Raw genomic sequence first — 25,695 nt, 5'->3', positions numbered from 1 at the left:
CTATGGGTTATTGTAACACAATGTTACAATACGGATACGATACGGTAAGATACGATAGGAGATTTCACAGACGCAGCTAGTCGTGCACCACCCAAATGCACAAAATTCCCTCATTTACTAGACTTGTCTGTCAAAGCACTGTGCGAACTAACACTAACCAAAACACCCCCTGTAGAACAACCGTCTGAGGAAGTACGCCTTTGAGCTGAAGATGAACGAGGTGACGTACTTCGTGCTGGCGGCGGAGAGCGAGCAGGACATGGAGGAGTGGATCAGTACCTTGACCCGGATCCTTCAGATCAGCCCCAACGACGGCCCCACCCCACTGACGCAGCTGGACCGTAAGAATGTAGACCTCATCGACACACGGCATGGTGAGTACTCTGGACCTCCATACAGATTCAGGATCAGCTTCCCCTCCCCCAATCCTAACCGTTACCATTAGTGGGGGAAATGCTAAACTCACCCAAGATCAGTGTCTAGATGCAACTTCACCCTACATCTACTCTGGACCTGGTTCCGGTTTATTTGGACACCGAGTAGTAAAACATTTCGCAACGGATAATGAGAAAAAGTGTTTCTTATTTTGACGGGCCCAGATAGTACCTCACTTCATATTGAACCGTTTTTCTTCCGTGTGCCTACTGAACACGACCCTGATGATGAGAAGAGACACACGCATCGTAACGTGTCCTGAAAACAAGACTTGAAAACAACATCTTAAGGAAGATGTTCCCTGACCGTTTGCTGTCTCCCCCCCAAATTTTTTTTTAATGTAGTATCACTGAGTTTCATAGAAAATAACTTATGGGAGCAGCAAATGCTGAGTGGACATATTCCTCTTTTTTTTCTACTTAGATCCTGACACCCAAGCCTCATAGCCCCAGAGCGGGAGAGGAAAGAGTAGAGGAGAGGAGTTTCGAATATAGATTAGAATATGCCCACCAGAACCCTAGCCTGGTTCCAGATCTGTTTGTGCTGTCTAGCCAACTTCTTATGTATTCGGCTTGACAATGACCATAGGAGTTGGTAAGACAGCACAAACAGACCTGGGACCAGGCTATCATATCCCTCGGGTTGATTACAGAACCATAACAGTGAAATAACATCATACTTAACGAAGTGGCGGAACACATTTGCTGTAGTTGAAGTCTGGTATTCATAATGGCTGTAGGATATTCTGCCATGGCTAAGTTGAGACTTAATGTGCGGTGACTTGATCCTCATTGTTAGTGTTCCAGCAGGAGATTAGACCGGACACAAGGCAAAACACTCCACCTTGGTTTTTATAGCTTAAACGTAGTTATAAAAATAAAAAAATCCTCGGTGTGGAATATAACCAAACAAATTGCACACACCGCCCTGGACCATGGAGAATTGAGGTTGTGAAAACGACTACGAATGACGTAATAGCCGTAGTCATCATGGTTCTGTGTTCACGGTACTAGCATGATGTTAAATCAAGTCCGGTGTACTAACTGACCTGAGCCTTATTAGCCATTAAGCTCCATATAATATCACCTGGAGGTGGTGTGGTGTACAGTTTCATCAGCCGCGCTGGCCGGTGGAGCTCCCAGGGCTAATCCAGAAACGAACAACAAGTCATGCTTAGTTAGTTACTATCCTGGAGTAGGAGTAGTGGGGGCTATTCAACAGTCTGATGATCTGGGGGTAGAAGCTGTTTGCCATTCTGTTAGTTTGAGCCATGATGCTCTTGTATTGCCCGTGTCTGAGTGATGAGTGATGGTGCTCCTGTAGAACACTGTTTGGGCCCTTGGGGACAGGCTTCATTTCTTCAGCCTCCTGACAGTTGTAAAAAACAACATTTTGTTGAATAGGCCTCTTAAAATGAGACCGTAATTAAAATGTTCAACATAGGTATCTTTCAAAATTCTGTAGTATAATGTAAGAAGTCTTAAAAACACTAAAGAAGTAAAGAAAAGGCCTTATTCATCACAGTGTCCATGTGGTTTGACCATTTCAGCTCCTCTGAGATGCAGTGGCGGTTCTGGGGGGGGGGGGGCAGTGCCCCTGTGACAACAATTTTGGACCCCCTTGTGGCCCTCCTAAATGTGGAGTATGAAATCATTTTTACATAACACATTTTTGCTATCGTTCTTTTTTTAAATCCGTTATGAGACAGTGGCAACGATGATGATTATGAACATGGTCTTTTGCCTGCTAATGCCTGCAATGCAGTGAAGAAAACGATATGACAACAATAACGTCTAATGTAACTGGCCCCTCTAACAGTACAACTGGCCCCAGCTTGGCCCCCCCAGTTGAAATGGTCTAGAACCGCCACTGCTGAGATGTCTAATCGTTTCATTCCGAACAGAACCACTGTTCTGACCAGAAAAATAAAGTTCTGAACCTTTTAAAATAACAGTTCTCTTCTGGAGCAGTATGGATCACTTTTGTTCCCGGTTCCATTTCGGTTCCTTGAAAAATGACTTGTTTTCGGTTCTGTTCCCTGAACCGGTTCCAACCCTTGGGACGAGGTAATGTTGCCGACCTTCACCACCTGGGTGCGGCCTGTCAGGAAGTCCAGGACCCACTTGCATTGGGAGGAGTTCAGTCCCAGGGCTGTGAGCTTTATGGTGAGCTTAGAGAGCACTATGCTATTGAAGGCCGAGCTGTAGTCGATCAACAGCATCCTCACATATGCATTCTTCTGGTCCAGATGGGTGAGGGCAGTGTGCAGTGCAATGGCGATTTCGTCGTCCGTGGATCTGTCGGGACGGTATTCGAATTCGAGAGGGTGGAGTGTGTCAGGGGAGGGAGGAGGTTATGTGGTCTTTGACTCTCGAAGCACTTCAGGATGACGGAAGTGAGTGCTACGGGACGGTAGTCATTCAGTTCAGTTACTTTCCCTTTCTTGAGCACAGAGATGATGGCTAGAGAGAGTTTGAAAATGTCAGGAAACACAACAACTAGCTGGTCTGCACATGCTCTGAGGGCGCGGCTAGGGACGCCATCTGGGCTGCCAGCTTTGCGAGGGTTAACACGTTTGAATGACTTACATTTGATTTATTTATCTTATTTTACCTTTAATTAACTAGGCAAGTCAGTTAAGAACATATTCTTATTTTCAATGACGGCCTAGGAACAGTGGGTTAACTGCCTTGTTCAGGGGCAGAACGACAGATTTTTACCTTGTCAGCTCAGGGATTCGATCTTGCAACCTTTCGGTCCAAGTCCAACGCTCTAACCACTAGAGCGTTGGACTTGAACTTCCTCCTACCGTAAGCACGTAGCCCTTGTTGTCCTCAGGGGCTCTCCTCGGCAGCTCAGAGTCGTTTTGCACGAACCGTGAGAAAAAGGTGTCTAGCTGTCTTTTTGTCATCCGTGATCGTTAGAAACCCCTGCCACATACGCCTCGTATCCGACCCGCTGACTTGCTCCTCCACTTTCTCCCTATACTTGTGTCTCGCCATCTTGATCGATCTTCGTAGGTCGTATTTGTTCTGTTTAACCATGCAATGAGAGAAGAGGTGCAGCATCAGCAGACCTAATACACATGCAGGGCTCTGCACCACTTCTGCTCTTTCTGTCTTTTTCTCTCTCTCTCTCTCTCTCTCTCTCTCTCTCTCTCTCTCTCTCTCTCTCTCTCTCTCTTTCTTTCTTTCCTCTATTCCCCCTTCCCCTCTCTTCTCTCTCTCTCCCTCCTACCCACCCCCCTGAAGAAAACAGCTGTCTATTTCCATTCCTCTCTTTGTGTGGGGCCTCTTTTACAGTACCACATAAAAGGTTGACCTACACTAGCTGAATGGAGGGATGGTAGTGAAAGGATAAACACATACAGTAAGCTCCATTAGAGGCCAGGGAAGGCCAGTGTGAGAGAGAGAGAGAGAGCGCTCCCCTACTCCCCCTCTCCTCCCCACCTCTACCCCWCTCAGAACACACTCAGGTATGGCGGCTTCCATGACAACAGCCTTGCAGTCTCCCTCTCATTCTATAGCCGTCATTGAAGACCAGAGGAAATGAGCCAATATTAAAAACAAGAATGGTAGACATGAATTTCACCGGAGGTATTGACTGTAACTGTCTGTCTCTTTCCCCACCAGACGTCTGTGATCTGTCTCTAAGCGACGTGTGTTTACCTGAGAATGAAGAGACGACAGAGAGCGGCATCAACCCTGAGCTGGCYAAGGTGGGTGTGTGGAGATGTAATTTGACCCGTAAAAATGATCAATGCTTCTACTTGTATTATGCTAATTTCAAATCTAATTGTATTTGTCACATGCGCCGAATACAACAGGTGTAGGTAGACCTTACAGTGAAATGCTTACTTACAAGCCCTTAACCAACAATGCAGTTTTAAGAAAATACCAACAAAAAAAGGCAATAGATAAGAATAACAAATGATTAAAGAGCAGCAGTAAATAACAATAGCCGGGCTATATACAGGGGGTACCGGTACAGAGTCAATGTCAATGTGTGGGGACACATGTGTCGAGGTAATTGAGGTAATATGTACATGTAGGTAGAGTTATTAAAGTGACTATGCATAGATAATAACAGAGAGTAGCAGCAGCGTTCCATAGGGTGGATGGGGGGGGGGTGCAATACAAATAGTCTGGGTAGCCTTTTGATTAGCTGTTCAAGAGTTTTATGGCTTGGGGGTAGAAGCTATTTAGGAGCCTCTTGGACCTAGACTTGGTGCTCCGGTACCATTTGCTGTGCGGTAGCAGAGAGAACAGTCTATGACTAGGGTGGCTGGAGTCTTTGACAATTTTTAGGGCCTTCCTCTGACACCGCCTGGGATAGAGGTCCTGGATGGCAGGAAGCTTGGCCCCGGTGATGTACTGGGCCATACGCACTACCCTCTGTAGTGCCTTGCGTTTGGAGGCCGAGCAGTTGCCATACCAGACAGTGATGCAACCCGTCAGAATGCTCTCGATTGTGCAACTGTAAAACCTTTTGAGGATCTGATGAACCATGACAAATCTTTTCATTCTCCTGAGGGGGAATAGGTTTTGTTGTGCCCTCTTCACGACTGTCTTGGTGTGCTTGGACCATGTTAGTTTGTTGGTGATGTGGACGCCAAGGAACTTGAAGCTCTCAACCTGCCCCACTACAGCTCCGTCGATGAGAATGGGGGCGTACTCGGTCCTCCTTTTCCTGTAGTTCTCCTTTAGTACATATTCTGTATATTCTGTATTTTATTTGTGGGGATATCTTCTCTCTTTCTCTCTCTCTCAGTATTTCTCTGAAACTGAGGAGGTGGTCCGATCGGCCAGAAGAGAAGAGAGGCTCAACCTGTTCTCCCTGGACCCTGACACCCCGGTAGGTAGTGTTTAGGGGTTTATAGCCTGACACTGTAGGTACACTATAGGGGTTAACACACCTTGTGCAGAACTGTTGCTGGTACAGTACTGCACAATTCACCTGTTAATTAAGTACTGTTAGGTCAGGGATGGTAATCTCTGTCCCAGGAGGGCCTCTGTGTCTGCAGGCTTCTGGTCCAGACCCGTGCTTATACACCACATTCAACTTCAGCCCACTGCCCACTGATAGTCCAATTGTGTGTCCCTCCTCTGGTGCTGTCTGGTTGTGTGTCAGGTGTTGAGGAGTCCGCGGGAGGAGTACCCTAGGGGTGAGGGCCCCCCAATCCGTCCCTTCGAGGAGAAGCTGGGGAGGAGGCTGATGATCGCCTGTGGATCCCTCAACCTGACGCTGCAGGGCTGCATCAATGAGACCGAGGCTGGTCCTGTCACCAACGTGAGACCCCCTTAAAACCTCAAGTACACCACCATCTCACGCACACACGCACAGTTCTCCGCAGCTTAAAGGTAGACTTAGCATGATGGCTTTGGAACTAACAGCGCCGCAGTTATTGAGATGAGCTCATGCGTTACATAACTGATAGTGCTCAATGGTCAAAACACTTTTCACTCTGTTGTTTACTGTGCCGCGATGGATGATCCTAGATCAGATATTGAGTGCAGTGGTCACTGGAAAAATGAATAGCGTTACTTTTTTTGAATGATTTGCTTGGTGCAATACGCATTCGCTAACGTGTACGGGAGTAGGAATAAGAGAAGGTTTGAATAGTAATCAACCTGCCTACAAATTGTTTGAAGTACAGTAGAACAACATAGCAAGCATGTCAAAGGTGTGTGCTAGAAAACATTGGTGAAGCCCTGGTGCTCATCACATGTAATGTATCCCCATCAGATTGAGCCCTTCTTTGTGACTGTGGCCCTGCTGGATGTGCGTGAGGGGAGGAAGGTGTCGGCCGACTTCCATGTTGACCTGAACCACGAGACGGTGCGTCAGATGCTGGGCGGGGCTGGGTCGGGAGGGCCCGGGGCGGGGCAGGAGAATGGACTGAGCTCCCCTGCAGAGAAGAGACCTGGAGACTGTCATCTCAGCCTGGACCTGGACGACTGGCTCCGTTTCCCCAAACAGGTAGGCTACAGCAACGCTCCGGAGGAAGTTTCCCCAAGGGGCAAATCTAGGATCAGTTTCAGCAACGAAGAGGGGATGGGGCAGAACTGGGAATGTCATAGGGAGATAAGAGAGATACTTACTCCTTTCTTTTGCGTGTGTGTACGCAGGCCATCTTCTCAGTGACAAACCCCCACACGGACATTGTTCTAGTGGCGAGGGTGGAGAAGGTGCTGATGGGAAATATTGCCGTGGGAACAGAGCCGTACATCAAAAACACAGACTCCAGCAAGGTGACGCAACTCTACATCACAGTTAAATTCTCTCTAACTACCACCCCTCACCTTTATAGCCTATTACCTATGGGTAGGTTAGCAAAATTCGGGTAACTTTCCCCAAATTCCAATTTTTTCCAGAAATGTATTTATTTATTTAATTGAAGTTTTGCGGGATGGAGTCTCTTGAGATGCACAATCTCGTTTTCAAGTGTCCAAAAAAAACGTACAATACTTAGAAACAAGAATAATATGGCAACAATAATGAAAAACTAAAACTTACATTAACAGCTAAAAAAAAGAAAGAAATTCTAATAGACTTGCAACTAATAAAAACTACAAATCTAGGTTAGAGCTATCTCGGAATCAGGAGGTAATAAGCAGAAAATCTATGAATCCTCCAACTAGGAAAAAATGTGACATTTGGGGAAATTACAGGAATTGTGTAACTCTACTTTTGGACAATCTATTATGGAACATAAGTTGAGGGAGTTGGTGTGTAGAACAATGTACAGTAAAACACCGCTTGTTTCCCCCAGGCCCTTAGTAGGGAAACAGCGGTATGCACAACCTTTACCAGGGTCTTTCCAGTGAGATTTCTTGTAAAGCTCTATTTAAATTCCCCTTAATCACACAGGAAATCAGATGGTTTGGAAATACATTTTTCCTCATAGATTTTCCAAGATTCTTTTCCAAGATGCCCCCATAGAATTCCACGGAGTGAAATCCTGGCGTATGTTTGGGAAGTTGAGTGGATGAACAGACGGGAGCGCTGCGCCTCCTGCCAGGTTCATGACACACCCCTGTTGATTTAGACTTGCAATTTATCTACGTCGAGGATCATTTATTTCTGTTTTCCGAAACCCACCGGCAGACTTCAAGAATATCAACAATGCTGCCCCTTTTTAAAGTAATGTTTCCTTCTCTCTGACTCTCACTCTCTTTCTCTCTCCCCCACTCTGCACCCCTCTCTCTCCATCTCTCTCTCTCTCTGTTCCTGTCCCTTTGAAGACGGTTCAAAAGATGCTGAAATCCAACAAGCAGTTCTGCAGTAAACTGGGGAAGTACCACATGCCCTTTGCCTGGTGCATCAGGTGAGGGACACTGAGCCACACTGTGTTTTCTGGTATCCTACTCACTCCATATCCAATTACCTTTTCTCCCTTAATGATCAAACTGCATCACACGGATGTCTATAAAGGTGTAGGTAATTGATAAGTATCTTACACTCTAAACTATTTTCCTGTCTGTCTGTCTTGTCTGTGCATCCGTCCATCTATCTGTCTCGTTTGTTCTGCCTGTCTGTCTTGTCTTTCTGTCTGTCTCAGGTCTGTGTTTAAGGACAACCAGGGGACGGTGGACCGGGAGTCTCGCTTCTCGCCCCTCTTCAAACAGGAGAGCAACAAGATCTCCACCGAAGATCTCATCAAGCTGGTGTCTGAGTACAGGAGGTAGGGCACCGAAAAGACATCAAGATTGCGTCCCAAATGGCCTATTCCCTATTTAGTGCACAACATTTGACCAGAGCCCATAGGGCTCTAGTTGAAAGTAGTTTACTATATAGGGAATAGGTTGCCATTTGGGATGCAAATACTGTCAGTTCAACCAATGGTCCAGATCCCTTTTTAGGTCATAATTAGGTTGTAGAGTTTGTCATGACCACCTAACCTGACCTGGAAAACTCCTGGCCCTAGTCATAGGGTGCTCACTGCTCACCCATTCCTTGGCTCTCTCTGTATCTTTGCAGGGCTGAGAAGACCAGCAAACTGCAGACCATTCCAGGGAACCTGGACATCACAGTGGACTATGTCCCTATGGAGCATCCAAGTTAGTCCAACACTTTTATGTTCTCTTTTTTTTCTCTTTCTCACTTCGACAACCCTCATGTCTCCCTTTCTCGTTCTCTCTCTCTCTCTTTCTTTTCTCTTTCCCTCTCTCTCTGTACCTCTCGCCTCTTTATCTCTCTTTCTACCCCTCCCTCTCTCCCTCTCCCTCTCTCTCTCTCTCTACTGTTGATAGCCATCAGTGTTACAGGTATTACAAATGTCTTCTCTCTCTCTTTCGCTCTCTCTTTATTTTCTCTCTCTCTCTCTCTCTACGCTCCCCTCTCCATCTCTATTTCTACCCCTCTGTCTCCCTCTCGCTTTACTGTTTCTCTATCTCTCTTTCTACCTCTCTCTCTACCTCTCTCTCTACTTTTGATAGCCATCAGTGTTAATGTATTAAATATGTCCCCTCTCTCGTCTCTTTCTCTCTCTTGCTCTCTTCTCTCTCTCTCTCTCTCTCTCTCTCTTCTCTCTCTCTCTCTCTCTGTCTCTCTGTCTCTCTCTCTCTGTCTCTCTGTCTCTCTCTGTCTGTCTGCAGACTGTGTGACGTCATCCTATGTGCCCGTCAAGCCCTTCGGGGACTGCAGCCAGCACCAGGCCACCGTGGAGGTGGAGGAGTTTGTCCAGGACTCCACCAAGTTCACCCAGCCACACCACGTCTACAAGAACCACGTCTACATCTACCCCCGACACCTCAAATACGACAGCCAGAAGAGCTTCGCCAAGGTACCGTACACACCCAAACCCACACACCACTTACATTTTTTTTTTTAAATGATTTATTATTAACCCCTCCACCAGGAGGATAAATATCTTCGTTTTTTTTACAGCTTTTCTGCCACATATACATACATTTTACATATACATTTTACATATACATGGTACTTTTATATAAAGCAGTCACATAACAATAATACATTACCAAAACATAAGCTCTTTAATCCCACCCCCTCAGCCACTCTCAGCCCATCCCACCTATCACCATAGACCTTGTTTGGTTTCCATGTACCATATATTTTTCAATTGTGCTGTGATGTTTTACAAAACAAATGTACCTTTCTAATCACATATTATCCACAGATTGTGAGCTAAAGATGAAAACCTTTCCTACGAGTATTATTATATTATTTATTGACTGACTATGGCTTTCCAGATCGCCCAACACTGCTATTTGTAATGTTAATTTTAAGTGCATGTTGATTTTTTAACCCTTCCTGAACCTGTGCCCAGAAACAAGCTACATCGGGGCAATACCAGAATACATGATCTAGTGATTCTGTCTCTTCACAGCAAAATCTACAGAGCTGAGATTGTTGTATGCCCCATATATATAGCATTCTGTTGGTGGCAAGAATTTTATATAATAATTTAATTAATAATTTAAATGGAAAAACTCGAAGTGTTGAATCAAGTGTAGTTTTTTTGTACCAGTTCATAAAACCATCTCTTCCCATTTATTTTGCAACCTGTATGGTGCAGCTGTCAACATTTTTGTCCTCAGATGAAACTGGTATATTTTTCTATTTATGCCAGTTCCTTTCAGCCAATGTGTATCTTTAATATATTGGCGGCAAACAAGTTCCCTACCTTCTCCCTTTTCCACTTGCCTCCTCCATTTTTGTGGTAGTGCTGCAATCAGTTGGTTGAAAGTTTGGATTGAGCAGATATTCCCATATATTTTTGATAACTGAATGTGACATAACTCCTCCGTTTCTATTCATAATATCATTAATAAATATAATTTAAAAAATTTTAATTCCATAAAGAATGTTTTTTTTATTAATCAGTATATTTGAGTTTAACCATAACATTTGTTGTAATATTTGTTCTCTCTTTTCTGGAAGATAAAACTGAAATTGTAATCAGCTTTGTATGGCTTGTTTGAGAAAGAGCGATACTTTAAACAAAATTTCATTTTCAATTAGTCAGAAATTATAAGTTGTAATCTGTATACAGGCAAAAAAGGCAATTTTTGAACAAAGGATGAGCTTTTCTTAATAATCTACTGGAGAACCATTTTGGGTTTAGGTATAACTTATGTATGAGTGAAGCTTTTAAGGAGAGGATTAAAGCATTCATATTTTATAATTTTAGCCTCCCAAACTCATATTCATTATACACTGCTCAAAAAAATAAAGGGAACACTTAAACAACACAATGTAACTCCAAGTCAATCACACTTCTATGAAATCAAACTGTCCACTTAGGAAGCAACACTGATTGACAATAATTTTCACATGCTGTTGTGCAAATGGAATAGACAAAAGGTGGAAATTATAGGCAATTAGCAAGACACCCCCAAAAAAGGAGTGATTCTGCAGGTGGTGACCACAGACCACTTCTCAGTTCCTATGCTTCCTGGCTGATGTTTTGGTCACTTTTGAATGCTGGCGGTGCTCTCACTCTAGTGGTAGCATGAGTTAAGTTAATTTATAATTTTTGAGATGTGAATACCAAGTATGTCTACTTCACCATCTGCCTATCTTATTGATAAACTACAAGGTAGTGTAAACAATGTATTTTTTATCAATCCAATACGTAATATGGTACACTTGTCATAATTAGTTTTAAGCCATAGAGGCTAGAAAAGGGATAAAGATCTTCAATGAGACTGTGCAGGGATCCAGATTGCAGACTTAAGAAAAAAACTAGAGTCATCTAAATATATTGACACTTGTTTTTATCCCCTGGATTTCTAACCCCTTGATGTTCTTGTAGAATCAAATTTTAATAGCTAGTTTTTCAAATAGATATGGAGACAACGGACAGCCTTGTTTTACCTTTCTTTAAAGTTCAATACTTTCTGAGAAGTAACCATTATTGACTATTTTACATCTGGGGTTGCTCTACATAACTTTAACCCATTGTATAAGAGATTCACTAAAATTTAAGTAATCCAGGCATTTATATATAAATTCTTGTCGTACTTTATCAAACATCACTTGTGATATATACTAGATATACTCAGAAATATCATGGCAAGGAAACCTATATACTAGTATTGTGATACTGGTATTGTGAAAACTGTACTAGATACGAAGGAAAGGACATGTAGTAGACACACAAGTCACACTGTACATATATGGGACCTCTTTGCAGACACGCATGAAATACTGTATGCTCACAAATCTAACAACGCCATTTTCATTCACAGGCTCGTAACCTTGCAGTCTATGTGGAGTTTCGGAGTTCAGATGAGGAAATTGCCAAACCTTTGAAGGTGTAGTATCTTCTCAATATCTTCTTTGTCATTGATTGAATTTAGGGTATCATGGTGGATTTTTTGAAAAACGTCACTTTTCTCTTCATTTGTTTTTTTACTTGTTGCCTCAGTGCATATACGGCAAGCCTGGGGGTCCAGTTTTCACCACAGCAGCCTGCTCCACGGTCCTTCATCACTCCCAGAACCCAGACTTCTATGATGAGGTGAGTGTGGAATGAGAGTGTTGAAGATGTGTATGGCTAGGGGGAGAGGAATGGGAAGAGATTGATTGGAAGTGGCATGTGCAGGGCTCTAATTGCCTGGTAGCCAGTTTTGTTTGTGCTTAGGCCAACTCTTCTGATGCTCATTATCATGAATGAGAGAGGCTGAAGCACAATCAGACATGTGCATACCAGGCTAGAGCCCTCACCGTGTAGTGGCAGGTGTAGGATAAAGTTGCCCCAAGATGCTGATCTTAGGTCAGTTTTGCATTTCCCCCACTAATGGTTAGGGTTAGGATTGGGGGAAGGGGAAGATTATACTAGATCTCTACCCAGGTGAAACTTCACCACGGAACTTAGTTGCTCAGTTGATTGTTTCACCACTCTGACACCAGTTCTGCCACTTGTGTCAATAAATATATATATATATATTGTACCAGTCAAAAGTTTGGACACACCTACTCATTCAAGGGTTTTTCTTTATGTTTACTATTTTCTACATTGTAGAATAATAGTGAAGACATCAAAACTATGAAATAACACATATGGAATCATGTAGTAATCAAATATTTTATATTTGAGATTCTTCAAAGTAGCCACCCTTTGCCTTGATGACAGCATTGCACACTCTTGGCATTCTCTCAACCAGCATCATGAAGTAGTCACCTGGAATGCATTTCAATTAATAGGTGTGCCTTGTTAAAAGTTAATTTGTGGAATTTATTTCCTTCTTAATGCGTTTGAGACAATCAGTTGTGTTGTGACAAGGTAGGGGTGGTATACAGAAGATAGCGCTATTTGGTAAAAGACCAAGTCCATATTATGGCAAGAACAGCTCAAATTAGCAAAGAGAAATGACAGTCCATCACTAAACACTTCGAAAGTTTCTTTAAGTGCAGTCGCAAAAACCATCAAGCGCTATGATGAAACTGGTTCTCATGAGGACCGCCACAGGAAAGGAAGACCCAGAGTTACCTCTGCTGCAGAGGATAAGTTCATTAGAGTTACCAGCCTCAGAAATTGCAGCCCAAATAAATGCTTCACAGAGTTCAAGTAACAGATACATCTCAACATCAACTGTTCAGAGGAGACTGCGTGAATCAGGCCTTCATGGTCGAATTGCTGCAAAGAAAGCACTACTAAAGGACAACAATAACAATAAGAGACTTGCTTGGGCCAAGAAACACGAGCAATGGACATTAGACCGGTGGAAATTTGTCCTTTGGTCTGATGAGTACAAATTTGAGATTGTTGGTTCCAACCGCTGTGTCTTTGTGAGACGCAGAGAAGGTGAACGGATGATCTCTACATGTGTGGTTCCCACTGTGAAACAAGGAGGAGGTGTGATGGTGCTTTTCTGGTGACACGGTCAGTGATTTATTTAGAAATCAAGGCACACTTAACCAGCATGGCTACCACAGCATTCTGCAGCGATACGCCATCCCATCTGGTTTGCGCTTAGTGGGACTATCATTTGTTTTTAACCTGACAATGACCCAACACACCCCCCGGCTGTGTAAGGGCTATTTGACCAAGAAGGAGAGTGCTGGAGTGCTGTATCAGATTAACTGGCCTCCACAATCACCCGACCTCAACCCAATTGAGATGGTTTGGGCTGAGTTAGGCCACAGAGTGAAGGAAAAGCAGCCAACAAGTGCTCAGCATATGTGGGAAGCATTCCAGGTGAAGCTGGTTGAGAGAATGCCAAGCGTGTGCAAAGCTGTCATCAAGACAAATGGTGGCTACTTGAAGAATCTCAAATATAAAATATATTTAGATTTTTTAACAATTTTTTGGTTACTACATGATTCCAAATGTATCATTTCATAGTTTTGATGTCTTCACTATTATTCTACAATTAAGAAAATAGTAAAAAATAAAGAAAAACCATTTCATGAATATGTGTGTCCGAATTTTTGACTGGTACTGTACATTATAATTTTTTTTATATATTGAGGCTTTTGTTAATGCACTTTAAATAATTTGTGATTTTCATTTTTTTGCCTGTTTCTGAAATGGTCCTTTGTGTCATCCTCTGTGTCCCAGGTGAAGATTGAATTGCCCACCCAGCTCCACGAGAAGCACCATCTACTCTTCTCCTTCTACCATGTGACCTGTGACATCAACGCCAAGACCAACTCCAAGAAGAAGGAGGCCCTGGAGACCCCAGGTAGGGAGGAAGGAGAAATACTGTGATCCTGTGTGGCTCAGTTGGTAAAGAGCATGGTTTTTGCGACGCCAGGGTAATGGGTTTGGTTCCCGCTTGGGCTAACAGTCCAAAAATGTATGGATAAAAGCATCTGTTAGATGGCATATATGTCTTTGAGGCAAGTTTGTCAATGGATTGGATGGTAGCTAGTCGGTGTTCGCTTATCACTGTGCAGCAACATCGCCTCGATACTGTTGTGATTGTGTTATTGAATTCTGGAGTGTGATGGTGCATGCTACATCTACAGGCCAATACTATGTGCTCTTGCTTCTGATTGAGCTTGCTGTAAAAAAATACTTTGTGACAACTGCTGATATAACAAGGGCTTTATTAAAACATTTCATTGATTGATTTACACATTACACAGTATGTGGTTTTCCCCGTGTGTTCTTTCTCCGTGTGTGTGTGTGTGTGTGTGTGTGTGTGTGTGTGTGTGTGTGTGTGTGTGTGTGTGTGTGTGTGTGTGTGTGTGTGTGTGTGTGTGTGTGTGTGTGTGTGTGTGTGTGTGTGTGTGTGTGTGTGTGTGTGTGTGTGTGGTGTGTGTGACTGCAGTGGGCTACTCGTGGCTGCCTCTGCTCAGAGAGGGTCGCCTGGCCTCACAGGAGTTCAACATCCCTGTGTCCTGTAGCCTGCCCCCTGGATACCTGCTCGTCAAAGAACCTGGATCTACTAAGGTAGAGGAGAGAAGGAGGGAGGGAGGGACGGAGGGGTGAGATGAATGGAAGGGAGGGAAGGAGAGAGGAGAGAAAATAGGGGGGAAAGTAGAAAGAAAGAAAGGAAGGAGATACAGGAATTGATAGAGAAAGCATTGTTGCTTTGGCAATACAAATGTAAGTTTTGTCATGCCAATAAAAAAGCATTTTGAATTTGAATTGTGAATGGAGAGAGAGAGAGCGAGAGAGAGAGTGTGAGCGAGTGAGAGAGTGAGCGAGTGAGAGAGAGAGCGAGTGAGAGAGTGAGCGAGTGAGTGAGAGAGAGGTATGAAGTGAGCACACCAAAGTGAACAACAGTAAAGTGTTAATCAAGCATGGATCTCCTTGGTGCTCAGTGACCCTTCCTCCCTCTCTCCCCCCAGAACGGCTCAGATCTGAAGTGGGTGGACGGAGGTAAGCCCATATTCAAGGTCTCCACCAACGTCCTCTCCACAGTCTATACTCAGGTAAGAGTCTGGACTTACCCTGCCACTCCATGAAACCACCACAAGTTAAAAAGATACATCTTATATAACCAACCTTTAACGGGTTTCAACTCCAGCAAGTCAATCCTTGTTATCCCATTGGGACATTTGGGATTGCGCCCAAAATGGCAACCTATTCCCTATCTTGTGCACGCACTACTTTTGTCCATAGAGCTCTGGTCAAAACTAGTGCACTATGTAGGGAATAAGATGCCTTTTGGGATGCAGATTTAGTTTGCTCCTGGATTTAGTCCTCATCTCCTGTGCACAGTCTATCACTCAGTGATGGTGGTTCTGGTTGTGACTGTGTCTTCTCTCCTTGATCGCCAGGACCCCCACCTGAACCGCTTCTTCCAGCAGTGCCAAAAACGAGACACGGACCTCTCCCAATCACCTACCTCAAACTTCCTCAACTGCCTAAAGGTCTGGAGAAACGAAGGGAGGGAGGGAGGATAGAGAGATGACTTCGCATCTTTCCGTTCTGCATTTCACTCCCATACTATACAACCCTTCACTGACCGTCTTTCCTCTCTCTCTCTCTCTCTCTCTCTCTCTGACTACCTCTCTCTCTCTCTCTATCCTCGCTCTGTCTCTGACTACCTCTCTCTCTCTCTCTGCTTCTCTTTCTCTTTCTTCTCTCTCTCCCACAGGGCTTACTGAGCATTGAGAAGATTCCAGTGATAATTCGTTTCCTGCCTGTGCTCTTCAACCAGCTGTTCAAGGTCCTCACCCAGAACGACAACGACGAAGTCACCACCACCACCACCAGGTAGGATGAGGCACTGCAGGCCACGGACCACTCTGTGCCACCGGATCATGCAGGAATACATGTTGCCAGAATTCATATTGCCAACTATTAATGTTGCCAGATAATGATGATGACTGAGTGACCACCTTGTGTTTCACCAGGGTGCTGGTCCACATTGTTGCCAAGTGCCATGAAGAAAACCTAGACCACTACCTGCACTCCTACATAAAGGTATGGTGCTCATTTCATTGGGATCTTAGCCCTGTCTTGCAGGAAGAGCGAGGCTCCGATTCTGCAGTTGTTTAGCCGGGTGGTGTCATAGGGTAGAGGAGAGGGGTTGGGCTGAGTGGAGAGGAGGGGAAAGGAGACGAGAGGAGGAGAGGAGAGGTGAGGAGAGCTAATGAGAGCAGAGGAGAGGAGAGGTGAGGAGAGATAATGAGAGCAGAGGGGAGGAGAGTAACTCACAGACAGCTTCATTAGTGAAGGGAGAGAAGGGGGCTTTGTGTGCGTGCTGTGTGTGTGTGTGTGTGTTAGTGTGTGTTAGTGTGTTTGTGCGCATTCACACGTGACTGTGTGTGTGTGTGTGTGTGTGTGCATGTGTGTACACACGTGTGTGTGTGTGTGTGGGCTACGGTGGGGGCTTTGGGGTGTGGTGAGTGCAGGAGTGTGGCTGAGGGTCTAGGGCAATGTGCCCAGAACACTGTGGACACAGAGAGACGAGAGAGAGTCTGCCACACACACGGCTCTCAGCTCACACACAGCACAAGCATGGCTGTGGGGAAGAGAGAAGGGGGGGTCTGGTGGAAGGCAAACAAGGACACTGAGCCGTTTCAATAAGAATGCAAGGCATGCTTGTTAAGAAGAGAGCGAGAGAGAGTGAGAGAGGAAGAGACAGAAAGTGAGAAAGGGAAATGGAGAATAGAACCAGCTTACCACAAGATTTTTCATGTCTGGTAGAAAGAAAACGAGAATCCTACAATTGATCTGTAAGAGGTGCAGAGAGACAGAAAGAGAAATGGAGGGAGGAGAAGAGGGGAGGAAAGAATGGGAGGGCCACTGTAATGGAACTGGCGTTACTATGGCAACTGATTGGCATGCTGCTCGTGGGGCTAGCAGCAAGCAATTTTCGACCAGTGCTTTCTCGCCGTGTGGGTGTGTGTGGCTGGGTACCAGATGTGTGTGTGTTTGTGTGCGTGTAGCATGTGTGTGTTTGTGCACGCTGCATATGCGCGTGTGCGTGCATCGTTGCATATGTGTGTGTGCGCGTGCGTGTGGTTACCGTTGTTAATGAATTAACTCAATTGGGTGACGTCTGTGGTAATGAGGTGTGTGTGTGCCATACATGTACAGTGTGGGTGGAACATTTCGCACAAAACGAGAAAAAGAGATTGAGTGCCAAAATAAGCACATAGATTTATAGATACAGTACAGAAGCACGTACCCCAATGAATTTGATGTGCCAAGGGAAAACTACATTAGATCAAGATTTTTTTGATGCATAATTTATTACAAATTTTGTCAGACTCAGCTTTTTCTTCATCCTCAACTCTGATTACATCAGCCTTAATCGGCGTTGTTTTGTTTTTTTGTAGGTTTAATTAAATGCAGAGCCAAACATATTGCATGTTTGGTTCCCTTGATGCTACTAATTGCGTGTACAGAACGTGAGATGGAGCAAAAGTGTCGGTACAGCTTGTCTGTCTGTCTGTCTTACTGTCTCTGTCCGTCTCTATGTCCGTCTCTATGTCCGTCTGTCTCATTGACCTCGTTCTCTCCACTGCGGTGGTCAGTTTGTGTTCAAGGCGGAGTCGCATGGCTTCCGGACGGTCCACGAGGAGCTGGCCAAGGGCATGACCTCTGACCTGAAGAGCAACGAGCAGCCGGCCGTCAGGAACATCCTCAGGGTGAGCCGAGATGGACGCCACGCCCAGTCCCAAATGACACCCTATTCCCTTTATAGGAACCCATAGGGCTCTGGTTAACAATAGTGCACTATATAGGGAATAGGGTGTCATTTGGGTGGATAGTCCCCTGATCTACAGATGCTCACACTGTCAACAAACTGTCAGCTGCATCTCTGTTAACATGCAACTGCTTGCTAGGGTTACGGTTAGGTTTAGGATTAGAGTAAGGATTAAGTGTTAGGCCTAGGGGTAAGGTTAGTGTAGAGTTAATTGAAATGTAGTTGAAATGTTGTTGACAGTCTACTGAACATCTACAAACCTATTTGGGGCTATCCAAATAAAGACATACTTAGAAATGTCACACATAGCCATGCTAGGATTCCTTATCGTACATATCTGCTCTACGTGATATATATCTATCTGGATGTGCCGTTGAATGTGACCCTGAGTGCCTAACTGAACGTAACCCGGGTGATCTGACCCCTGTTTGACCTTTTACCCCTGTCTGCTGCAGTTTTCCTGGTTCTTCTTCGAGCTCATTGTCAAGTCCATGGCCCAGCATCTAGTGGACTCAGACAATATCAAGGTATAGAAACATAAGATATGAAGCTGTTATATATGTACATATACACTCCCTGTGAGAGGGGAGGTGACAGATTAGCATACCGATAAACAATACATGAGACGAACTCTGTCTTAGTCAAAATGTATTCCTCAGTGTGACTGTCATAATTTCAGTGTCATTGTCCCTGTTGTATTTAACTCACGCAAAGAGACCATCACGTTCTCAAACCTCATTACTCAAAGAGTATATCTAATGATTATATTATACACTCACCGGACAGTTTATTAGGTACACCCATATAGTACCGGGTCGGATTCTCCTTCGCCTTCAGAACAGTCTGAATTGTTCGGGGCATTCTACATGGATTCGGAAACATTCCACAGGGATGTTGGTCCATGCAGCCCATTCCCATCTCATCCCAAATATGCTCTATTGGGTTGATGTCTGGGGATTCCACAGGCCAATCAAGTGAACTGAACTCCCTGTCATGTTCCAGGCAATGTTTTTCACCTCTTCAATTGTCCAGTGTTGTTGATCGTGTGTCAACTGGAGTCGCTCGCTTCTTCTTGTTTTTAGCTGATAGGAGTGGAACCCGGTGTGGTCATCTGCTGCAATAGCCCATCCGTGACAAGGATTGACAAATGTGCGTTCCGAGATGCCGTTCTGCACACCGCTGTTGTTTGTCTGTCTGTGGCCCGCCTGTTAAGTTTGCACTATTCTTGCCATTCTCCTTCGACCTCTCTCATCAACGAGCTGTTTTCGCCCAGAGGACTGCCACTGACTGAATGGTTTTTGTTTGTCGCACCTTTCTCTGTAAACCCTAGACACAGGGTTGGCACAAGGTGATTGAGGTGCTTAAAGAACTTGAATTTGGCATTCTGAAATTCAAGTACTGGAATACCTTGAAAATCTGACATTTTCTCAAGTTGCTACTTGAAAAGTGATTCAATTAAAATGAAAGGAGAACAGATGATGATAAATATGTTTATGAAAAATATTAGAAGAATGTATTCCAGGCAGACAACTGAGTTTTATTTCCTCACGTGTTTCGCTCTGTGGTTGCCAGGCGAACTCACTCATTCCACCCACACTGCCACTCAGCCAGGCATGTACAGACGGTTTAGGCGTTGCCAAATGTCACATCGATGGCTAAAAGGCCGAGCGAATGTAGATTAAATCCTGCCTTTTGTGGGTATGGAACTTTTCTGAGATCTTTTATTTCAGCTCATGAAACATAGGACCAGCACTTTACATGTTGCGTCTTATATTTTTGTTCAGTATAGTTTACCCACCTTTTTTTACCACTATGTCACTGGACCCAACCAACCCACACTGTGTAGGGTGCAAAACATGCGTTAGACTTTGACATTGAGAGCATGGGTGAATGGCCCTGAAGAGCAACATGAAGGGGGAAAGACACAACCCTGCATCTGGTGCCAGTTCTACATCATGTGACTTTTTCTCTGCAACAACCTCCAGAGCTTTTTTGCAAATCGCCTCATTCTCGTGGGCGCCCGCGATATTCCACTTTATCAAGCCGTGCTCCTGCCGTTCTGTTGGCCATTAACACGCAGTTTCCTCGCCCAGCCCGCCCGTCCGCCCTTCTCCCGACCGGCGACACTAAAGGTGCCAGCTATTAAGTAGTAGATTCCCAAATTCCCCAGAAAACAGTCATTAAGATGGAAATGTGTAGTCATGCGAATAGGAAATGTGTGTTCACCAGAAGGCATGTCCCAAAACTCTGCTCATCCCTACTCAAATTGCAAAATCATAAGTACTGACGTACCACTCATGTATATATAGTAAATATGTAGTGAAACAACGTATTATTATTTACAAGCATTTCGCTACACTCGCAATAAAATCTGCAAACCATGTGTATATGACCAATAACATTTTATTTGATTTTGAACTTAGTACGTTTTGTGCATGAGGTTGTGGCGATATACTGCCATCTGGTGGCAACTATTGCATAATAATAAATTTAACTATTACAAATTTATGGTCCTTGAAATACATATTAGTGCTTGAAAAAGTACTTTAATGTCCTTGAGTCCTGCCGTGTGTGAAAAGCCCAGGAGTGTGGCCCGTTTCTGAGATACTGGATCCGGTGTGCCTCGCACAGACGGTCATGCCACGCTCAAAGTCGCTTAGGTCACTTGTTTTGCCCCGTCTAACGTTCATTCGAACAGTAACTGAATGCCTCGATGGCTGCTTTATATAGCAAACCATGGCCACGTGAATCACTGTCTGTAAGAGCAATCAATTTTCGTGAACGGGGTGGTGTACCTAATAAACTGGCCGGTGTGTGTATGCCACTTACCAGACACTATCATCAAAAGCAACTTACGGTACGATACAAAATAATTTATTGTCCTTTTACAGGGAAATTCATTTTGGAAAGACAGCATACAAATACACAATACACGATAATACATACAGTATGGAAAACACTTGAAAGTTAGTACTGAAGTCAGACATATTCAGATTCTCTGCGCCCTACTTGCCGACCTTGTATTGGGCCTGCATCTGTCCTATGTCCCACTGTTCCATTCAGTGCTGTTAGTATGTATATGTGATCCCTGCTGGAATTGAACCTACGACCTTGGTGTTGGTAGTGCAACTAATACATTAGGCCCATATGTTAAGTTCCATATTATGTGTGCCTCAGCTCCCTCGACCACAGAGGCTCCCTTCAACCTACCTGAGTCGCCTGGAGAGCCTAGTCATGACCGTGTCCGACCACATCTTCTGGAAGAGCAAGGAGCTGGCAGAGGAAACCCGCAGTGCCAACCTGGCCGTGGCAGCCTTTGTCAAGGTGGGCATCACACACATCATACACAAATGACATGTTCAGGGAGCTGTCTTTATCACTTGTCGAAATCAGGCTCAAATGCTGCCACGGGTAATGCATTTGTATTCCCTGACTAATGATACGGAAGCAGAGTTGAATGCAATTAAGCTAACTGTAAATGAAAATGGCTTCCACTGCTAATTATTGTTAGATATTGATTTCCTTAAAGAGATTCTCTGGTACTTTTGTATATTTTTTTGACAGTATTTCTGAAAGTAGCACTCACGAACCAAAAGTGGTCTCCGAAAATTGCATACTACGTCACATATGTGCATATATATGCACCCCTTCATTGCACTCTCTCTCACTCTGCTCTGTGGGCATGATGTGTAGAGACAACAATACATCACGTGAAGCAGCCACAACTGTCAGTAAGAGTGTCCATGATTGAGTCTTTGAATGAAGAGATTGAGACAAAACTGTCCAGTTTGAGTGTTTGTTGCGGCTTTTTCCAGTCGCTAGCTGCAGCGAACTGTAAAGAGGAGCGACCCAGGGATGTGTGTGCTTTGGGGACCATTAACAGAATGCGACTGGCAGAATGGGTGTTGTATGTGGAGGATGAGGGCTGCAGTAGGTATCTCAGATAGGTGGGAGTGAGGCCTAAGAGGGTTTTATAAATAAGCATCAACTAGTGGGTCTTGCGACGGGTATACAGAGGTGACCAGTTTACAGAGGAGTAGATTACGCATGTATGAACTACACATTGACACATCCACCCTAAAACGGGAAGTTTAAAAGATACTTAGTGGTCGCCAAAGTTCCAGAGCATGTATTTGAACTGTGTTGTGAAATTATGAAATGGTCTCTCTCTTTCATGTTCTTTATAAACTAATGCTGACCTCCCTCCCTCCCTCTTTCCCTACCTCCTTCCTCTCCTCCTTATCTCCCTCCCCCCTCCTTTCCCTCCATCCATCCCGCCCTCTTTCCATCCCTCCCTCCAGCGTTGCTTCACCCTCATGGACCGAGGGTTCACCTTCAAGCTGATCAGCAACTATGTCAACATGATCACAGCCACTGACAACAAGGTCACACACACACTTACACACTTACACACACACACACACACACACACACACACACACACACACACACACACACACACACACACACACACACACACACACACACACACACACACACACACACACACACACACACACACACACACAAATACACACATCCTTCTCATTCTGTTTCTCAGTGACAGAGGATATTGAATAAAGCGTTTCCTCATCTGCCGGTGTAATAGCCAATGTCACTCACGGTAGAATAGAATGCAATAGAAAACAATGAATATATAACTAGACTAGAAAACAATGAACTTCAGAGGTGTTGGGATTGTTTTATTCGGTCAATCAGGTTGTGACTAGGGCTTTTGCGGTGACTGTATTACTGCCACACCGACGGTCACGAGTCATGAAGGCAGTCAAATTCCACGTGACCGTTTAGTCGCGTAATTAGGCTTCCCAAGCTCTGATGCTGCTGATGGTCATTAGTAGTTTACCAAACTTGCTAAGTGCCTGATAGTCAGCACTCTATTGTCCTCTAATCACTCTGACATCAATGCAAATGTGATGGAAAATCTAATCAAACACTTCATGAGAGACCATGAGCTCATGTTGCATAACATTTCTATAGGCTATGCAATTGCGCAAGAAAACAGAATGGTGGCCTCTATTAAAAAAGGGAGGATCCCATCAGCTTCTATAGGCTAGGCCTACTATATTTATTTTTCAACCTTCCTAATATTAAGCAATATTAAGCACATTGCTTATCTTTACAACAGGAGTAATAGCCTACCTAGCTGGCAGGAAAATTAACCACGGGAAAAGCGTCCTCCATTTGCTATTTAGTCAGAGATAACATGTATTTTTTCCCCTGTTCCTGTTTCGAGACAGGTACATGATAATGGTCCATTTTGAATTTAAAAAACACATTTTACACATATATTATTTAGTATATGTAAAGACAAGATGAAATCAAGAATAGTCTGATGGGTGACAATATTAGCCTATCACTTGTGAGTTATATATATATATATATTTTTTTCACCTTTATTTAACCAGGTAGGCTAGTTGAGAACAAGTTCTCATTTGCAACTGCGACCTGGCCAAGATAAAGCATAGCAGTGTGAACAGACAACAACACAGAGTTACACATGTAGTAAACAAAAACAAGTCAATAACATGGTAGAAAAAAGAGAATCTATATACAATGTGTGCAAAAGGCATGAGGAGGTAGGCAATAAATCGAATAATTACAATTTAGCAGATTAACACTGGAGTGATAAATCATCAGATGATCATGTGCAAGTAGAGATACTGGTGTGCAAAAGAGCAGAAAAGTAAATAAATAAAAGCAGTATGGGGGTGAGGTAGGTAAATTGGGTGGGCTATATACCGATGGACTATGTACAGCTGCAGCGATCGGTTAGCTGCTCGGATAGCAGATGTTTAAAGTTGTTGAGGGAGATAAAAGTCTCCAACTTCAGAGATTTTTGCAATTCGTTCAGTCGCAGGCAGCAGAGAACTGGAAGGAAAGGCGTCCAAATTAGGTTTTGGCTTTAGGGATGATCAGTGAGATACACCTGCTGGAGCGCGTGCTACGGGTGGGTGTAGCCATCGTGACCAGTGAACTGAGATAAGGCGGCACTTTACCTAGCATAGCCTTGTAGATGACCTGGAGCCAGTGGTCTGACGACGAACATGTAGCGAGGGCCAGCCGACTAGGGCATACAGGTCGCAGTGGTGGGTCGTATAAGGTGCTTTAGTAACAAACGGATGGCACTGTGATAAACTGCATCCAGTTTGCTGAGTAGAGTATTGGAAGCTATTTTGTAGATGACATCGCCGAGTCGAGGATCGGTAGGATAGTCAGTTTTACTAGGGTAAGTTTGGCGCGTGAGTGAAGGAGGCTTTGTTGGCGAAAATAGAAAGCCGACTCTAGATTTGATTTTGGATTGGAGATGTTTGATATGAGTCTGGAAGGAGAGTTTGCAGTCTAGCCAGACACCTAGGTACTTATAGATGTCTACATATTCTAGGTCGGAACCGTCCAGGGTGGTGATGCTAGTCGGGCGTGCGGGTGCAGGCAGCGAACGGTTGAAAAGCATGCATTTGGTTTTACTAGCGTTTATCACCATCTTAAGGCAAGAAACAATGCCTTTTTTGTTTTTTACTTTTTCTAATCATAGTCACACACCTCATGTAGCCTAGCCCATAGGCCTATATGTTTGCATAAGGTTTGTATCACAACATAGCTTATTTTAAAATGAAGCACATTACTCCACTTTACAACAAGTGTAGAGCCTAACTGTCAGCGAGTGAGTTTCAAGTTTGGGGAAGATCATTTTCACCATAAAAATGCACCGTTATAATAAAAGCATTACATGCATAACTGCATTTGTGGTCACTTTTGATAATGGGGTTTTCCTCTAATGGAACATTTGCGCTTATAGCCTACTGCCATGTGCGCATTGCTGCGTTTATAATGTGAAGAAATAGCCTAATAGTTGATCAACATTTTAAGCTAAACGTTCTGATCTGTTGCGTCAGTCTTAGTGCGTAAAAAAAAAGTGTTTTTGATGGTAGTGGTTGTATTCATTTGGGATCTATCACATCCCACAACTGTCCCAGACTGTTTGGAATATGTATTTCTCGCACAGAATAGAATATGGACTTTTGTACTATGGGGAATGGTAGATTGACATAGGCTAGTGATTTTGCTGTACATTAAGCCTACTCATCTTGTTGGCTGACGGAAAGTAAATGTGGACAGTTCTTCCAATATCTTCAATATGCACCTCGGAATTGGAAAAGGACGCGCACATTTGCGTCTCCGATGTGTCTGTCTTCACTTGTAGCCTGTAGGAAAAACCCAATCAAGTGATGGAGAGCCATGTGAGTGAGATAAGAGGTGCTTCAGAGCGGCCAGCATTTAGGGAGAAGGGGTGCAAAAGGCATGGATTTTTTGGGGTGCTTTATGGCCACACAAAGTGGATGCCGCCAGGAAATGCGAGGCCTTATCAAGTGCTCTCAAATTGTGAATGAGAGATTGACGAAGTGTATACGGCCTGCGCAAAAAACAAAGCAGAGCTCATGCCTTTCAAGTGACTTTTTTCAAATATTAGAGTCGCATCATGCAGCCTTACAGTGTATTAAACATCAAAACATATAGCCCAATGTTTATAGAACAACTAAAGTTACTAGAATATCTCTAAATTAAACATATAGGAATACCTATTTCTTTGTTAATCGCTCAACACAGAATAGCCGCATGTCCACACTCCCTCAAATCATTTGGAGAAATATCCTTTCTATTT

General features: G+C 44.0%; 1 protein-coding gene across 1 annotated transcript in view; it reads left to right on the top strand.

Moving 5' to 3' along the window:
* The window catches only part of LOC111982648 (dedicator of cytokinesis protein 10), a 127,310-nt gene that overhangs the window by 58,231 nt on the left and 43,384 nt on the right, over positions 1 to 25,695 (top strand). Inside the window, 22 exon segments of the mRNA XM_070433925.1 lie at positions 176 to 374; positions 4,068 to 4,153; positions 5,206 to 5,289; positions 5,566 to 5,724; positions 6,181 to 6,414; positions 6,564 to 6,686; positions 7,680 to 7,762; positions 7,997 to 8,119; positions 8,416 to 8,495; positions 9,033 to 9,220; positions 11,649 to 11,714; positions 11,828 to 11,920; positions 13,964 to 14,087; positions 14,679 to 14,800; positions 15,202 to 15,285; positions 15,634 to 15,726; positions 15,954 to 16,072; positions 16,213 to 16,282; positions 17,842 to 17,955; positions 18,470 to 18,541; positions 21,192 to 21,338; positions 22,316 to 22,399. Of these exon segments, the coding sequence (XP_070290026.1) occupies positions 176 to 374; positions 4,068 to 4,153; positions 5,206 to 5,289; positions 5,566 to 5,724; positions 6,181 to 6,414; positions 6,564 to 6,686; positions 7,680 to 7,762; positions 7,997 to 8,119; positions 8,416 to 8,495; positions 9,033 to 9,220; positions 11,649 to 11,714; positions 11,828 to 11,920; positions 13,964 to 14,087; positions 14,679 to 14,800; positions 15,202 to 15,285; positions 15,634 to 15,726; positions 15,954 to 16,072; positions 16,213 to 16,282; positions 17,842 to 17,955; positions 18,470 to 18,541; positions 21,192 to 21,338; positions 22,316 to 22,399 (2,547 nt within the window).

Source organism: Salvelinus sp. IW2-2015, linkage group LG22 (genome assembly GCF_002910315.2).
Source record: "Salvelinus sp. IW2-2015 linkage group LG22, ASM291031v2, whole genome shotgun sequence".
Taxonomy (NCBI): domain Eukaryota; kingdom Metazoa; phylum Chordata; class Actinopteri; order Salmoniformes; family Salmonidae; genus Salvelinus; species Salvelinus sp. IW2-2015.
The sequence above is the reverse complement of the archived record's forward strand: the minus strand, read 5'-3'. Positions and strand labels throughout refer to the sequence as shown.